We start from the raw sequence: 13,808 nt of genomic DNA, 5'->3' as shown, positions 1-13,808 counted from the left end.
AGAAACAAAAAAACACCAGCACACTATATATGAAAATGTAAAAAAAATATGTAAGAAAGATGTACCCGTTTACAGTTTTAAAAGGGGATAGGTTAGTAATAGTGGTGTTGGAGGAGACAGCAGTCAAAAGAGCCAAAAGGTACTTTGAATCTGACAAATGAGACTCATCAGGATTTAATTTATTGACTGTATATAAAGTATGTGGTTTCTCTTAAACTTGTCCTTTATCAAAAATATTAGTAGGGAGGTGTGTTTAGGCCATTAAATGGATGAAAGAAAGTAATTGAAACTATAGCCATAATTCATTATTACACCCTGAAAAGGAAGGGTATAATAAATGATGTATTTGAACCTTAAGTTAATATACTAATGAGGATTCTGACTAGCTTTTAAACAGTTAATTACTTTCATCTGGAAATGTGTACTAAATCCTAACCGGTTTGATTTGGATATGCATTCATATTTGATTCCAACCTGGGGTCTTTCAAGGACAGGTAAACAATGACTTCTTTCTCAGAAAGGTAATCTGAAATGTCTGCGTAGGCCACACCAATGCTAATGTTCCACTTTAACAGGACTCATGAGATCCCATACACTGCTGATCCCTTCGTTCCTGTAAAATCCTAACCAGGTTTAGAACCATCTAATCTGGTGGGACTCATCCTGACATTGTAAGAAAATATGGATGAGTCAATTTGTTGGTCAAGGTTGGAGAAAAACGATGTGATAAACCTGAGGCCAAGTTTTGCCGTATCACTTAACTTCTGAATGTTTCATAGTGGGGGATTTTCCTTACGAGGTGCTGAGGCCACTATAACATTTTTCACTCTATTTCTAAGCAACACTGAAAGCACAGTCGTGAGTGGCCCTGATGTCTACAGATTAGACAGGAAATGCAGAGGGCCTTCTAAGAAAAGTCCTGAAGGAGAAATAAGGAAAACTGACACTGATCTTTTGTCTTGTGACACAAATAAGGAATGCTGTAATAACTAAGTCAGTCGTGGATAATTAAAATTGCAAGGTCAAGATGCAGATATGACCGCCTGGATTCACGAGTGAGTGGAAACTCAAAGCTGCATTACACAACTTTAATTTTTTTTTCACATTTGTTTAAAACTGCCAATGTTGTAAGACAAATCTGTGAAAAAAAGGTGTTCTGCCAACTCTTAGTTATCTTCAGAAATAGACCTGCCACAAACAACCAATCAGAGCCAGGAGGAAGATCTTAGTGCTGTCAATCACTCTCCTACACACTGTTCACACCCTCCCCCTTTGTCTTTGCTATGCTAAAACTAGCTTTCCACACCAGAGCCTGCCACAAATGCTCAGGCTACTTAGCGTAGCCACTGATGACAAAGTTTCCCTGCAACTGTGAGTCATTTATCCACCATTAGCAGACAACATTGACAGTTTAGACAAATGTGTAAATAACTTTACAATTTTTTTTAATAAAAATATTTTACATCAAAAGGTGAATGAATTTAAACCACAGCAACACAAGAGGTTTAGGAGCTAAAATAGTTTGCATGCATATTTCAGTAAAGAGCAAATGTTCTATTCTGTCCACAACTCCATGTTGGGTACAACCCAAATGAGGAAGAGCAATAACGTTCAGACAATGATGTAGATTTTCTTTTTATTGCCAAATAAAACTGCAGCATGAGATGACTAGCATGATACATGAGCTCTGAAGAACACTTAAAGGGTTACAAAGAGGTACACTTAAAGAATGAAGGCAGACATCATCATCAGTGACTGAGCTAATGATCATTCTCAATCACAGGCTAAAATATTTAAACACGATTTAAAAAGTTAGAGCCAACAAGTTTCCCTTTTATCAGCTCTCAGTCTACACACAGTCATCAGTAAGCGACATTCATATTTTTTTTTATTACATCATAAACCTTTTAGGTACAAACCACAGAGGCCTTAGTGTACAATCTCTACAACAGTGAGGTAAAGGTATTTTTCTGGTGCCGAGTTTTACAACTCTAAGGTCATTCAGTCTGCTACAGAAATGCGCATGAAGAAAATATGAGAAACCAGTTAAAAACCACCAAGACAGGAGGGCTGAGATTTTTTATTCTATTTTTTTTCCTTTCACTTCTAGAAGAGATTTTAAAATAAAAATGTTCTGCCAAAGCAGACAGACAAGAAAGCATTCCATTTCATTTTTGGTCTTTTGCTGTGGAGAAACAAATATAGCAGCAGTTAAGGCAAAAAAAAAAAAAAAAAAGATTATTCCCCATGGTTACAATTATACCTGAGTATCTACAAAGACTATTAAAACAAATCTACATTTAATCACTGGAGCAAATGGTTTTGGTTAAAATAGAAAAACAAAGTTACATTTGTGGTTTTTTCCAATGACTTAAAGCTATGAACAAAAAAAATGAAATGAGTATCTTGCAAAACCATTTCCACCTTTGGAACCGCTTTACATTCTGTCACTTTACCACCAGATTCAGTGTATTCCATTAGGATTTTATGTGATGGACCAACAGATAGTGCATTACAATGAAACACGATAGGGAAATGTTTATCAGAGATTTTTTTTTTATCATCAAAATAATTAACTTCTAGCAATAAAATCTAGCCGTTGGAAACCATAAAAAAAGAGAGATGCACAGATATGAAAATTTGGACTTAGATGGATATTGATGTAGAAATCATCTTGTCATTATGGCCGATAACCAACATTTACCCAATATATTTCCCTGCCCTTTTGTCATGACCGAACATCACATGGCCAATCTTCCCCTCAAGAAACACACACACAAACGGCAACAAGGAAAAACATCAGTTCCTGATATTGGCCCAGGTAATGCCAATATATGGTGCATCCCTAATAAAAAGCTAACACTTGGTATCCATTCATGGAGAGAAATGGTTTTACTTTCATTTGTTCTACTCTTGGTTCCACGGGAGCTTTAATAGATAGAAGTAACAAAAAAAATAGAAGAAGTTCTGATCACTGTTCAGCAGTAAAATCACTAGCCGGTGTACTGAAGTAACCTGATGGGACAAGTTTTAATTTTAGGTGCAGTATTTACATTTGTACGGTTCCAGCTGTATGCAGAGAAAACATTAGCACTATTAAATCTACTCCAATTAAAAATACTGCAATAAATTCTCACCACTTAAACTTTTCAAATTTTAACATCCATAGCTCCTCTTCCTAAACTATAGTACATGCATGATGATACAAAACAGTCCATGATTTTCACAATCTTTCATTAAAAATCTGAAAAGGATGACATGCGTTTGTATTCAGCTCCCTTTACTTTGATACCCCTAAATAATGTCTAATGCAACCACCTGCTTTCTGATGCCACCTAATTAACAAAGTCTACCTGTAATTTTATTCAAGCATAAATGCAGGTGTTCTGTGAAGACCTCTGAGGTTTACTAGCGAATAAACAGTATCCTGGAGACCAAGGAACACAGCAGACTGGTCAGGGAGGACGATGACAAATTTAAACAGTTTCTACGTCAGGATCCCAAACTTTTAACATCTCGCAGAGCTTCAGTCAATTCTTCATTTGGAAAAGAGCATGGCACAATTGCAAACCTATCTAGACATGGATTTCAACCAAAACTGACAGGAAAAGCAAGGAGTCCCAAGTTTGTTTTATTGTTGGTAATTAATCCAGAGGAAATTCTGTTGGAAATGGAAAATACTTGATCCTGGGGCAGCAAAACAATGACCTTAAGCATATTGTGTCAGGACTTGACAATGATGTTCATGCTCTGTATTTAATCTGATATCGGCCCAGTTAAAGCCAATATATGGTGCATCCCTAATAGAAAGCTCCATGACTATTTGTCATGTAAATTGCAAATGTTTACAAAAAATTCAGTCTCCTTTATCTTTTACTAAATACTCATACATTACTCTGTGTTGGTCAACCACATAAGATCTTAATATAAATTGAACAAAAAAAAAAAAAAAAAAATTTTAAAACTTTAAGAATGCTTGTCACTACACTTGCCAACAAAAATGCCTCTTTGAAGCTATATTAATCAGGGGTGCACCGATTGCAGCTTTTAGGTTGATTGCCCATTACCGATCTTTAAAAAGCTTAACTTGCTGATGCCGATATTGGCCGATACTGATTTATGCGTCTCATATGTTGCTAAATATATAGAAATAAAGTTGCCGAGTTGGCAACAGAGAGATGACTATTAACTGCCTGGTGGGCCAGTCTGTCAGTCAAATCTCTCAAGAGGACGGTGGTTGATTTCTAGACCTTTGCCGAGGTAGATGAGATCGACTTCACATGCAAGTGTCAGAGAATCACCGATCTCCCAAAATTAAGGAAATTAGGGCTGATTTATCGGTGCACCCCTAACGTTAATGTTAGCAACCGATTTTATCCTCTGAAATGATCAAGTAAATTAATTTTTGTAAATAATAAACTTGTTTCTCCATTTCTGGAAACATTTCCAGAAATGTAGTTGTGTCTTTCAGATGGATCTTGTTTTATAAGCCACTAAAGGAAACATTTGTTTCTCTGCTGATGCTCTCTTTAACTTCCACCGGCAGGGTGTCAAAAAGATGGTCCTCCACGATGAGGCCATTCTTCCGCAGCAGCCGGCAGCTTCCCAACTGGATAGGCAGTCTGTCCAGGCAGTTCCCTCTAAGCTCCAGCTGCGTGAGCTGCACCAGTTGACCCACGGTCTCTGGCAGACTGGTGAGCGCGTTGTGGCCTAGACAAAGCACCTTCAGCTTGGTGCATCTGAAGAGAGGTTTGGGCAGGGCTTCCACCTTGTTCGAGTTAATAGCCAGATGCTGGAGGTTGTTGAGGAGGCCCACATCAGGTGGAAGCACTGTGATGGAGTTGTGGGCCACATCCAAGTGTCGCAGCTTGGGAAGAGTAAACAAGGCTGAAGGAAGGGACTCCAGTTTATTGTGAGAAAGGTGGAGAGATTCCAGGGACTTGACGTGACCAATGGATGCTGGGATGGTGATGATTTTGTTGTGCCAGAGCTTTAGGCACGTCAACCTCCTGAGATGCTGGAAGCTGATTATCTCTTCTATAGTTCTGATGTTGTTGGACTTCAAGTCAAGTTCCTGCAGATTGGTCAGACTAAAGATGGCATGAGGGATCCTTTCCAGTTCACAATTGTGCAGCTCTAGCTCAATGAGGCTCGTCATTTTCTTCAGACTGTTCAGCACCAGCAGTTTTGTCCCATCGTTGTGCACCATTAGTCGGAGGAGATGCGGGGAGAGCTCTGTGATGTTCGTCGGCATCTTCGTGAGATTGCTCTTCAGGCATAGCGTCTTCAGATGCCTCAAATCCCTCATGGACTCCAGGCCGATCATTTTGTTGTTTTCCGAGTTCAAGTTCCCCATAAGGTACAGCTCTCTCAGACTCCGCAGCAAGTAGACCCAAGGCGGGATCTCGGCGACGTCCGTGAACTTGACGTGCAGGCGGCGCAGGTGATCCCGTAGGAAGGCAAAACCGGTTTGCTCCACTTTGGCCGGACAGTGGCACAGATGCAGCTCCTGCATGCTAGTCATCTGGGAAACCTTGGCGGAAAATCTCACCTCGGGAATCAGCTCCAGCTTCAGCACTTCCAGGTCTGTAAGGTCAAACACAGCGTTCGGCAGGCCAGACAGCATGAAGAGGTGCAGCTCCTGTTGGTCGTGTGCATTGCGCGTGACATGCTGCTTTAGTTTTTCAAACGTCCACTCGTGATTGAGGCTGATCTCCCTCAACTTGTTTTCGCTGACCTCTGACAGGAAGATGCCAAAGCGCTTGGAGTAAAGCTGATCATACTGGTCGACCATGTGCAGTAGAAACGCAAAGTCGTTCTTGACATCCGGAATGTCACTGAAGCTGCTCTCTTCCCTCACCTTCTCGAAGGAATACTCTTTCAGAGGGCGTCGGAACACCCAGAACAGGGAGTATAGGCATGTCATTCCATAGATTACGATCAACACTATGTATGTAAAGAGCAACTTGTGCAGCATGAAAGCCATGTTGTGTGTACAGTAGAATTTTTTATAGCCTGTTAGCTGTTCTATGTCTGGTTCACAATAATGCTTGAATTCTATTCTAACCAAGGTGGAAGTGTAGGACAGGATCAAAATAAACTTAACAGTTTTGACAGAGGTTTGAGCAACATAGAGCCTGTAAATGAAATCACTGTCTTCCACATGGGCTCGGAACTTTCGCACCTTCTCAAACAGGGCTTTGGCCTGCTCTCCATCCTTTTTATCCAGGATGGTCATGCTGCTTGGGACCTCTGCAATGGGTTTATCTGCAGAGACCTTGACCCCAAGCATTGGTGTGGATGGATTGGTGTCGGGACTTTCATCCTTCCCCTCTAAAGACACCTGCTTTGGTCCTGAGGAACTGCCTGTCAACCTCTGTTTGTTCTCCTCAGAGTCCTCACACGCCGTTTCAGACAAAGCCTTCGTTGTCCAAGGCGACTCAAAACAACGACCCAGAATGGAGACAAAATGCTCAATCTTTGAACTTGTCTTTGGGTATTTAAACCAGAAATTGCTACTGACCATGAGAATAAGGGTGTGAATAAGTGTAAGGTATGGAAAGTATTTGGAAGACCACGGTAAGGCATCATGGTAACACATTTGGTTGATAAAGACATATTGTTGAAAGTCCAGGTTGGTTTTAACCCCTCTCGGTTCAGGTTGGGGATCTGTTTTCTGTTCTGCTGTTCCAGGCTGATGTGTCGTGAGAATACCAGTGATGGCTTTGTTGGACTGCGCCGTAGTACCTGAAGGGATTGTAGGTGTAACAGGGGCTCCAGTGGGTGTTGGAGAGGATCCTTTTTGGGTGGGGTACAGATTAGCTTCTGTTTCTTCAGGACAAGGAAGGCAAGCGACATGGTCCTTGGTGATTTGCATGGTCATTGCAAATATGGCCAACATGAGCATGACCAGGCCCAGGTAGTCCATGAAGACGTCCCACCATGGCTTTAAGATGCGATACGTCGGCTGGATGTCGTTCAGGGATGCAACCTCGGTGAGTGTAAACATTACTGCAATGAAAAAAAAGACTTTATCTTATTTTGATCATAAAATATCTGTTTCTTCATTTAGGTAAAAATTTTACATTTCAGAATCATTGATTCAGATTGGGGATATGGATTGTAGTTGAGTTTTTTATTTTACAAACATTGTCATATTTTAGTATGTTTATCCAAATAGTTAAATCTAAATTAGATATTGAAAATTTTTATAAAAAGCTCACAATTTGCCTTTTTACATTATGCAATTTATCTTTAACATTTAAATATATCTGAATTAGTAAATGTTAACTAAAAATAAGACAACTTAAGATGTTTACACCAAGGCACACAAATCCATCAATACCAATAATCTGAAAGAACAACAAACTATAAGACCAGGGCTGTCTTCACAATGGCCTGGTCACCAGTCAATTTGGAGTCAGACAGATGTAGCAGATCTAGTATCTTGATTGTTTTCTTCCTGAAATTCTTCCTAGCTTTGTTTCCCCCTTAAAAACGTAATGTAGTAGTTTATGTGCTCAAGCTTCACTCCTGGAATGATTTTTGTTGCCATTAAATGCTGTTAAATACATTTATTAACACTTAACCTTTGCCTGAGAGCAGGAAGTTTGCAAAGCCAAAGAGATGAATGGAATAAAACCACAATACCAAAGAGAAGAGGTCAAAGAGAAAACAGAGGCTGTTTGCATTGATTGTGATAATTATAGTAATAACTGCCAAATAAAGTGAAAGTAGCTTAAATTACAAACAAGGCACAGTGAAAACATTGAGAATGAGTTACAACATGTTTCTACAAACACAAAAACACCTTAATTCCCTTGTCACTGGTCATAATGTCCCGGTATAAACATTCTGAAAGCTTAGACCTGCACGTCATGACTATTCTTTTAGACACAAAAGAAGGAAGTTATTAAAAAAATATTCAATGCAAGTTTCTGGTGAAAGCAAGCTTAAACTCTGGTCCATTTAACAGCAGAATAAGAAAAGTGAAGTGCCACACTGTTGCTTCCTTGCCCTAGCTGCTGGAGTCTTATTTCATCTGAGCGAAACAGGCTGTAAATGAGTAACCGATGGCACCGCTGAGTAGGAGTCTGCGCCATAATTGCACTATGGTCTGCTGCACTGAACTTTCACTTCCTGTCACCAAGTTTTTCAGTCCTACTTCACAACGTTTAAGTGTTGGGTCACGATTTTGCTGAATCCAGACACGTTACAAAGTCTTACCCAAAACCCACACCCTCCACCCCAAACTCCTCTCCTCTGATCCACTCAGCCATTTGGCTCACATGTTTCATTTACTGAATGCCTGAAAGTCGATCCTAATTTAGTTATCGAGGCATGTTCACTATCCTCATAGTATTTTTCCTTTAGATTAGTTTGTGTGATTTTTTTTATTTTTTTATGTCAAATCAAAACTAAATCTCTCTGTAACTTTATAGTCATGTAGCTTTAATTGTATGTCTATGTAATTACCTTAACCTTAGCAAGTACAGCATTTTTTAGAGCCAACAGCTTAACGTCATGTAGCCTATAAGCTCTTCTGGATGAGTGTCGCAAATTATCATCATTCCTCTTCCACTGTGAAGACACACACAGGCTGATACATATGCTTCTAATACCAAGACTTTGGTTAGAGGTGTTCTGGCACCTCCTAGTGGTCAGACTAGACTGAATTATATGTGGCTCATGAAAGCAGCACTAGGGAGACAAAAATAAGATTTAGTTGATCATACCAACTAAATTTACCATATCTGAGGCAGGCTGGGCAATAAAAAAAAATATTTATACCAGCTGACAGATGTATTTTACGACTGATATACAGGACAGACATGATGTGAAGAAGATTATAAAAGTAAAGTAATTTGGAATTTTGGGTTTGAAGCCTTTTTGACACAGTAGGCAAAACAGAGAATGTGGACAAGTAGCAGTAGCATAAATTTGTAATTAACACATAATTTGGGGACAGCTATAGAAATTATAAACTCTGCATGCACGTTCCATAAATAATAAATATTTTAGATTATTGACAAGTAATTGTGAGTAATTAAGACTACATACATGAATACAATATTTCCTTATGGTTAAACAGGGGACGCAAGCCGACTGGAAAAGCGATGTAGTAGTAAAGCATTTAGCTTTATTTGAAAAAGCAGTGGCTGTTGGAAAGCTCTTAATTCTTAAGCTCAATTTCTAATAAAGACTCCTTATTACAAAAAAGGGACAGGAGCCTCTGGGACTCCTGTCTGTGACAGAGTGATTCTGTAGTGTAATAATGAAAACTGTCGTTTAAAAAAAAACATCTGTTCTTGTTCACAAGGGATAGTAGTCCTGGGACTCCAGGAAAGGGATTTTCCAGTCAACAACAAGGGCGATGACAAAGCACTACTTGTTCTAAAACATATGTTGTAAATGTTTCAAAGATTTGCCTGCACAATAGCAGTAGCAATTAAAATATCAAAGACTGAAGTGTTTTTCCTTGAAATGTTTGTCGCTAATTAAGATTCTACCTAAATTGCAAAACTTAAAAGAACTCCTAACCGGTGCCATCGGTTAGGTCGGCACCTAACCGATGGCACCGTATCTTTTCTATCCGATTAATAGATTAACACAATTAAATATGAGTGACTGTAAAGAGTTAATGCAAGATAGAGGTATATTGTGTATTTTTCGCTCTTCTAGGGCTTCAGAACTGTGGTTGCTGACTCAGTCAAATCCTGAATAAACTGCAGAGATCACTGATGTCAACAACTTGTTCTTTTTTTTTTTTTTTTACTATGACATGTTGAAACACTTGATGCTTTCAAGACCTGTCCTCCACCACCTGAGAACAGGGGGAATTGAATTTGCCAGCAGGAGAAGTCCTGGCATTACTCTTCCTCAGGCCACATGTTGTCAGGCCTGGATTGTGAGTATAAACTGGAGCCAGATCACTAGTTTGTTTCATCCAATTTAAAGACACTGCGCAGTGGTACAAATTTATTCAAACACTGATTATAAAACATTGTTGTGTAAAGTTGTGCAGATTTCCCCTACAAGATTTTATTTCAATAAAGTTTTTTTTAAGAAGCACACTTATAGTAAAAGACCCAAGTCTGCTTTGTGTGCATTTGAATTAATGTCATCAGAAGTACCACAAAAAAAAGACAGATCAGCTGATTCTGCAAGCCAAAAGCTTCAACTAGCTTTGAATTAAAGTTGGACCAACCTGATATGTTTGACCCTAGTGTCCCCAAAGCCCTTAGTGAACTCAGCCAGAGACAAAGCTGAAATAAAAGTTAGCAGTTATGATCACGTTTAGAAATTAAACTGGTACCAATTTACCTTTGAATTTTTTCTTCTGATTGGTATCTAGCATATTTGGCAGGGATGCACTGGTTGCAGTTTTCCCGCCGATCACCAACCTTTAAAAAGCTTGACTCACTGATTTCAATTTTGACTGATACTATTATTTTTTTTTGTCTAAAAAGTTGATAAATATAACAACAAAGTTGCTGAGTTTCCAACAATGCTGTGATTATTTTAATTGCACATGTGCAGACATGACCTGGTGGCTGGGTCTGCCTCTTTCTCTCTGACTGCAGAGCAAAAGGGGACACTAGTTAATTTTCAGACGTTGATTGAGATAGACAAGATCGGTTGATAAAATAGGTTTCACATGATTGATCCAAACACTAATATTATAAAATTAATGTCAATTCATCTGTGAACTCCCAATAGTTACAGGATTTTCTAGAACAAGTGGCACTGCATGCAGTTAAAATTCCTACCCTAACTCTAACCCTTCAATTGCCAGGTGATGGGATTTCTTTCCAACTTCTGCACTGTAGAGTTGACTGATGGTAAAGGTACAGCTTATATTGCAGATGCATGTGGCCAACTGGTGGGATTGAGATCAATAGGAGTCTATTTGACGGGCAATCATTTCAGCCACATAACAAGAGCCAAACCATTCCTGCAAGAAACAAGATCTTTATATGTGACCTTTCCAGTCTGCCCTGGTCCTCTTCATAAACCCTTTGCATGTGTTTTATTGTTGCCAAATTTACAACTCAAAAGGGTTTCTTGCAGCTATACAAGTAAAAGGATGGAGAAAATGGAGGCTTCTAGGCTTTCCCTGGCCGATGTCAATTTTTGGTTTTCTATTATGTTCTCTGACGTAAAGTTTTTCTTCCCTAAGGAAGAGAACATTAAAATCTTTAAAATATCTCAGAGAGGTTCCCTCTATCCATTTGCCCAGTAGCTGGAAGCAACAGTGCAAGTTTGTAAACTAACATTATTGACTGAACAGATCTGACATGCTTCATGATCAACTTTCAATTCTCATTGTGTCTTAGCAAGTGGCGGGTGTGCCTAGAAAAAGGCGGAACAAACCTTCTTGGTTAACCTTTTAAGAAACAACAAAAAGACAATGAGCAAAAGTGCAGCTTCCACGTGACAGTAGCGGGACAGCAAGTCAAGTTCAGAGATAAACTGTAACTTCTAAGATGGCTACCAGCGAGTGTATGCCGCTGTACATCACGAGGCATTTTTCTACACATCATTTTCATGTCCTAAAAGAAAATTTTATTGTTTTTTCCATGCTTTGTTGATGGAAAAACTTGACCGGCCGGTTTTTGAACCCCGCAGTTTTACCCCTCACTCTGCCTCAGAAGGTCAGGTGACTTGATTAGACATGTTAAAGTGAAGCGTCACTATGTATTTTCGGCCTTAATAAATCAGTTATGTCACTGAAACATACTTTATTTAAGTTTATATGTTTTTGTAGAGGGAAATACACTTACTGCCAACGTTATCTCAGTCCAAGTGTTTCTTCCTCACTCTGCATGCCACTTTCCAGCCGCTCCTCAGGTGCGTGGTTAACCTAATTTCTAAGCCCTGTTAATAACAGCGTTCGCAGAGGCAATGACGCCGCTGAGAGAAGCAGGGTCCTGGGGAAGGTTTGTTCGTGCCCGTGGTATTTGCCTGCTGCTAGTCCTCATGCCTAGACGTACATGAGCTTTTTGTCGGTGTATTAGATAATATAAGCAGGTAGCCTGCCCAAGCAATGTATTTCTCAGAAGAAGTCTGATCCAATATGGAGCCGCGCTCAGTGCTGTTTGTGGGTTTAACAAGCCTTTCCTATTGGTCGACTAGATAAGAGCAAGTTCCAGTAGTCGCCGCCTACTAGTTATCAAATGCTGCATTTACTGACCATGGGGGGAAAAGAAGGGGCAATTTCTGAACAATCATTACAAAGCAACAAATCTCTGTGCTAAAATTAATACAATTTAAATTAAGATTACAAACATAAAAAGGATAAGTGAGAGGATCCAAAATCTGTTTTAGGAAATTCGAGAAATAGCCTATACCAGACCATGGAACCATGAGCAAAAAAGTGTTTTGAACACAACGTAACGAACAGGGCGCTTTATTCTTCGAGGAACATAATTGTAAGGAGTTTGATAATTTATCTGGTAAGTCTGCGGAAAAAAGCTAACCTCATAGTAAGTTCAAAAAGTAGATGAATGATAAACCGACCGAGAAACAGATTCAATAAAAATTGAGGTCTTTTCTATATGTATAATTCGCTTTCCCCTCTAGGACATGAACGCAGCATCATATTCCTCCTCTTGTAAGACTTTTGTGCAAAATCTCCTAACTCAGAAATAACAGACTGTTTTAAGTTGTATTTTCTTTCTGTCTTTTTTTTTTCTCCCCTTATTTTTTGTTTGCTGCAGCATAACTTCCAGTTCTTTCTGGTTTTGGTTGATGATGCACTGGGCGGAGGAAGTGTCTTCTCAGTTGCAAGCCAAACAGGTTTCAACCGGTACCGGGCTGCTGCCTGCTGCCAGTCTGCTTTCTCTCACTCTGCCCCTGTAGACTGCAGTGGGAGAACTGAGAAGGGGAAGAAAAGAATGACGAAAGAAAAGTAGAAGCTAGACTCAGCATGTGAGATCACACGCTGAGGTGGTTGATGAGCCTTTGGGGTGAATAACTATCTAGACAAAGGAGATGCAGTATTCTGCATACAATATTTATATACAATTTGTGTTAAAAAAAGACTTCTACTGTCTGACATTCAATCAAGTAAACTTCTCCTGTTTTAGCTCCATAAGGATTACCAATGTTGTTTCTATTTGCAAAGAATGAGAGATAATTTAATAGTACAATTTTAAAGCAACATCAGAAATGATCAGATTTCCTTAGTCTTTGGAGAACTACACGTTAAACTGAAACCTTTTGCTTATCCTCCACAAGTTTCCTGGAATTTTGTCCCTTTCTTCTTCACAGAACTGTTGTTACTGAGTCAATGTTGTGGGCCGCTTTGCTCACACACCCTTTTAGCCCTACCCACAGTTTCTGTGGCGTTGAGATAAGGACTTTGCGATGGCCATCAAAAAACACATTTAATTGTGCATTAGCAATTTTGTAACAAATTTTGCTGTATGCTTCAGATCATTGTTGATTCGAAAGATCGGTTTAAGTTCGTGGTTGACCTCTCAAGATGTTGACAGAGTATTTTGACATAGTAGTATTTCCTCTTGACACCATCTATTGTGTGAAATACCTGCCTGCAGCAAAACTGTTCTACAAAAAAACACCATTCCCCCGTTCTTCACTGTTGAGGTGTTGCTCTCAGGCTTGCAGTCTTTTCCCATTTTCCTCCAAAGGTAATGATGGTTATTATGGCCAAACACTTCCACATGTCTCCACAAATTAAGCGATTTGTCCATGAGTGCATTTAAGTAAGGTAACATGGACTTTTTTTTGTTTTGTGTATTTTACGTTGGTACACACATTTCACACCACACATATTGATGGGACCT

General features: G+C 39.3%; 1 protein-coding gene across 2 annotated transcripts; it reads right to left on the bottom strand.

Moving 5' to 3' along the window:
• Nucleotides 1–1,074: 1,074 nt before the first annotated feature.
• On the bottom strand, nucleotides 1,075–12,126 carry lrrc8da (leucine rich repeat containing 8 VRAC subunit Da). Of its 2 annotated transcripts, XR_001427125.1 has the most exons (3): nucleotides 11,784–12,126; nucleotides 4,421–7,011; nucleotides 1,075–1,086 (listed from the first exon to the last, which is right to left on the bottom strand). XR_001427125.1 is itself a non-coding variant. In XM_015050092.1 (2 exons), exon 2 carries the CDS (start codon nucleotides 7,007–7,009, stop codon nucleotides 4,484–4,486), a length of 2,526 nt encoding a protein of 841 aa, XP_014905578.1. In that variant the 5' UTR covers nucleotides 7,010–7,011; nucleotides 11,784–12,126; the 3' UTR covers nucleotides 1,620–4,483. The 2 variants fall into 2 exon arrangements, 1 of the variants encoding a protein (XP_014905578.1); XM_015050092.1 differs by lacking the exon at nucleotides 1,075–1,086 and having other exon boundaries at nucleotides 1,620–7,011.
• Nucleotides 12,127–13,808: the final 1,682 nt, after the last annotated feature.

This window comes from Poecilia latipinna, unplaced genomic scaffold (assembly GCF_001443285.1).
Source record: "Poecilia latipinna isolate Pla-1442-1.1 unplaced genomic scaffold, P_latipinna-1.0 Scaffold975, whole genome shotgun sequence".
Lineage (NCBI taxonomy): Eukaryota > Metazoa > Chordata > Actinopteri > Cyprinodontiformes > Poeciliidae > Poecilia > Poecilia latipinna.
The sequence above is the reverse complement of the archived record's forward strand: the minus strand, read 5'-3'. Positions and strand labels throughout refer to the sequence as shown.

Coding starts and splice junctions, on each gene's coding strand:
- lrrc8da (XM_015050092.1), bottom strand. CDS start 7,009: ATGTTTACACTCACCGAGGTTGCATCCCTGAACGACATCCAGCCGACG.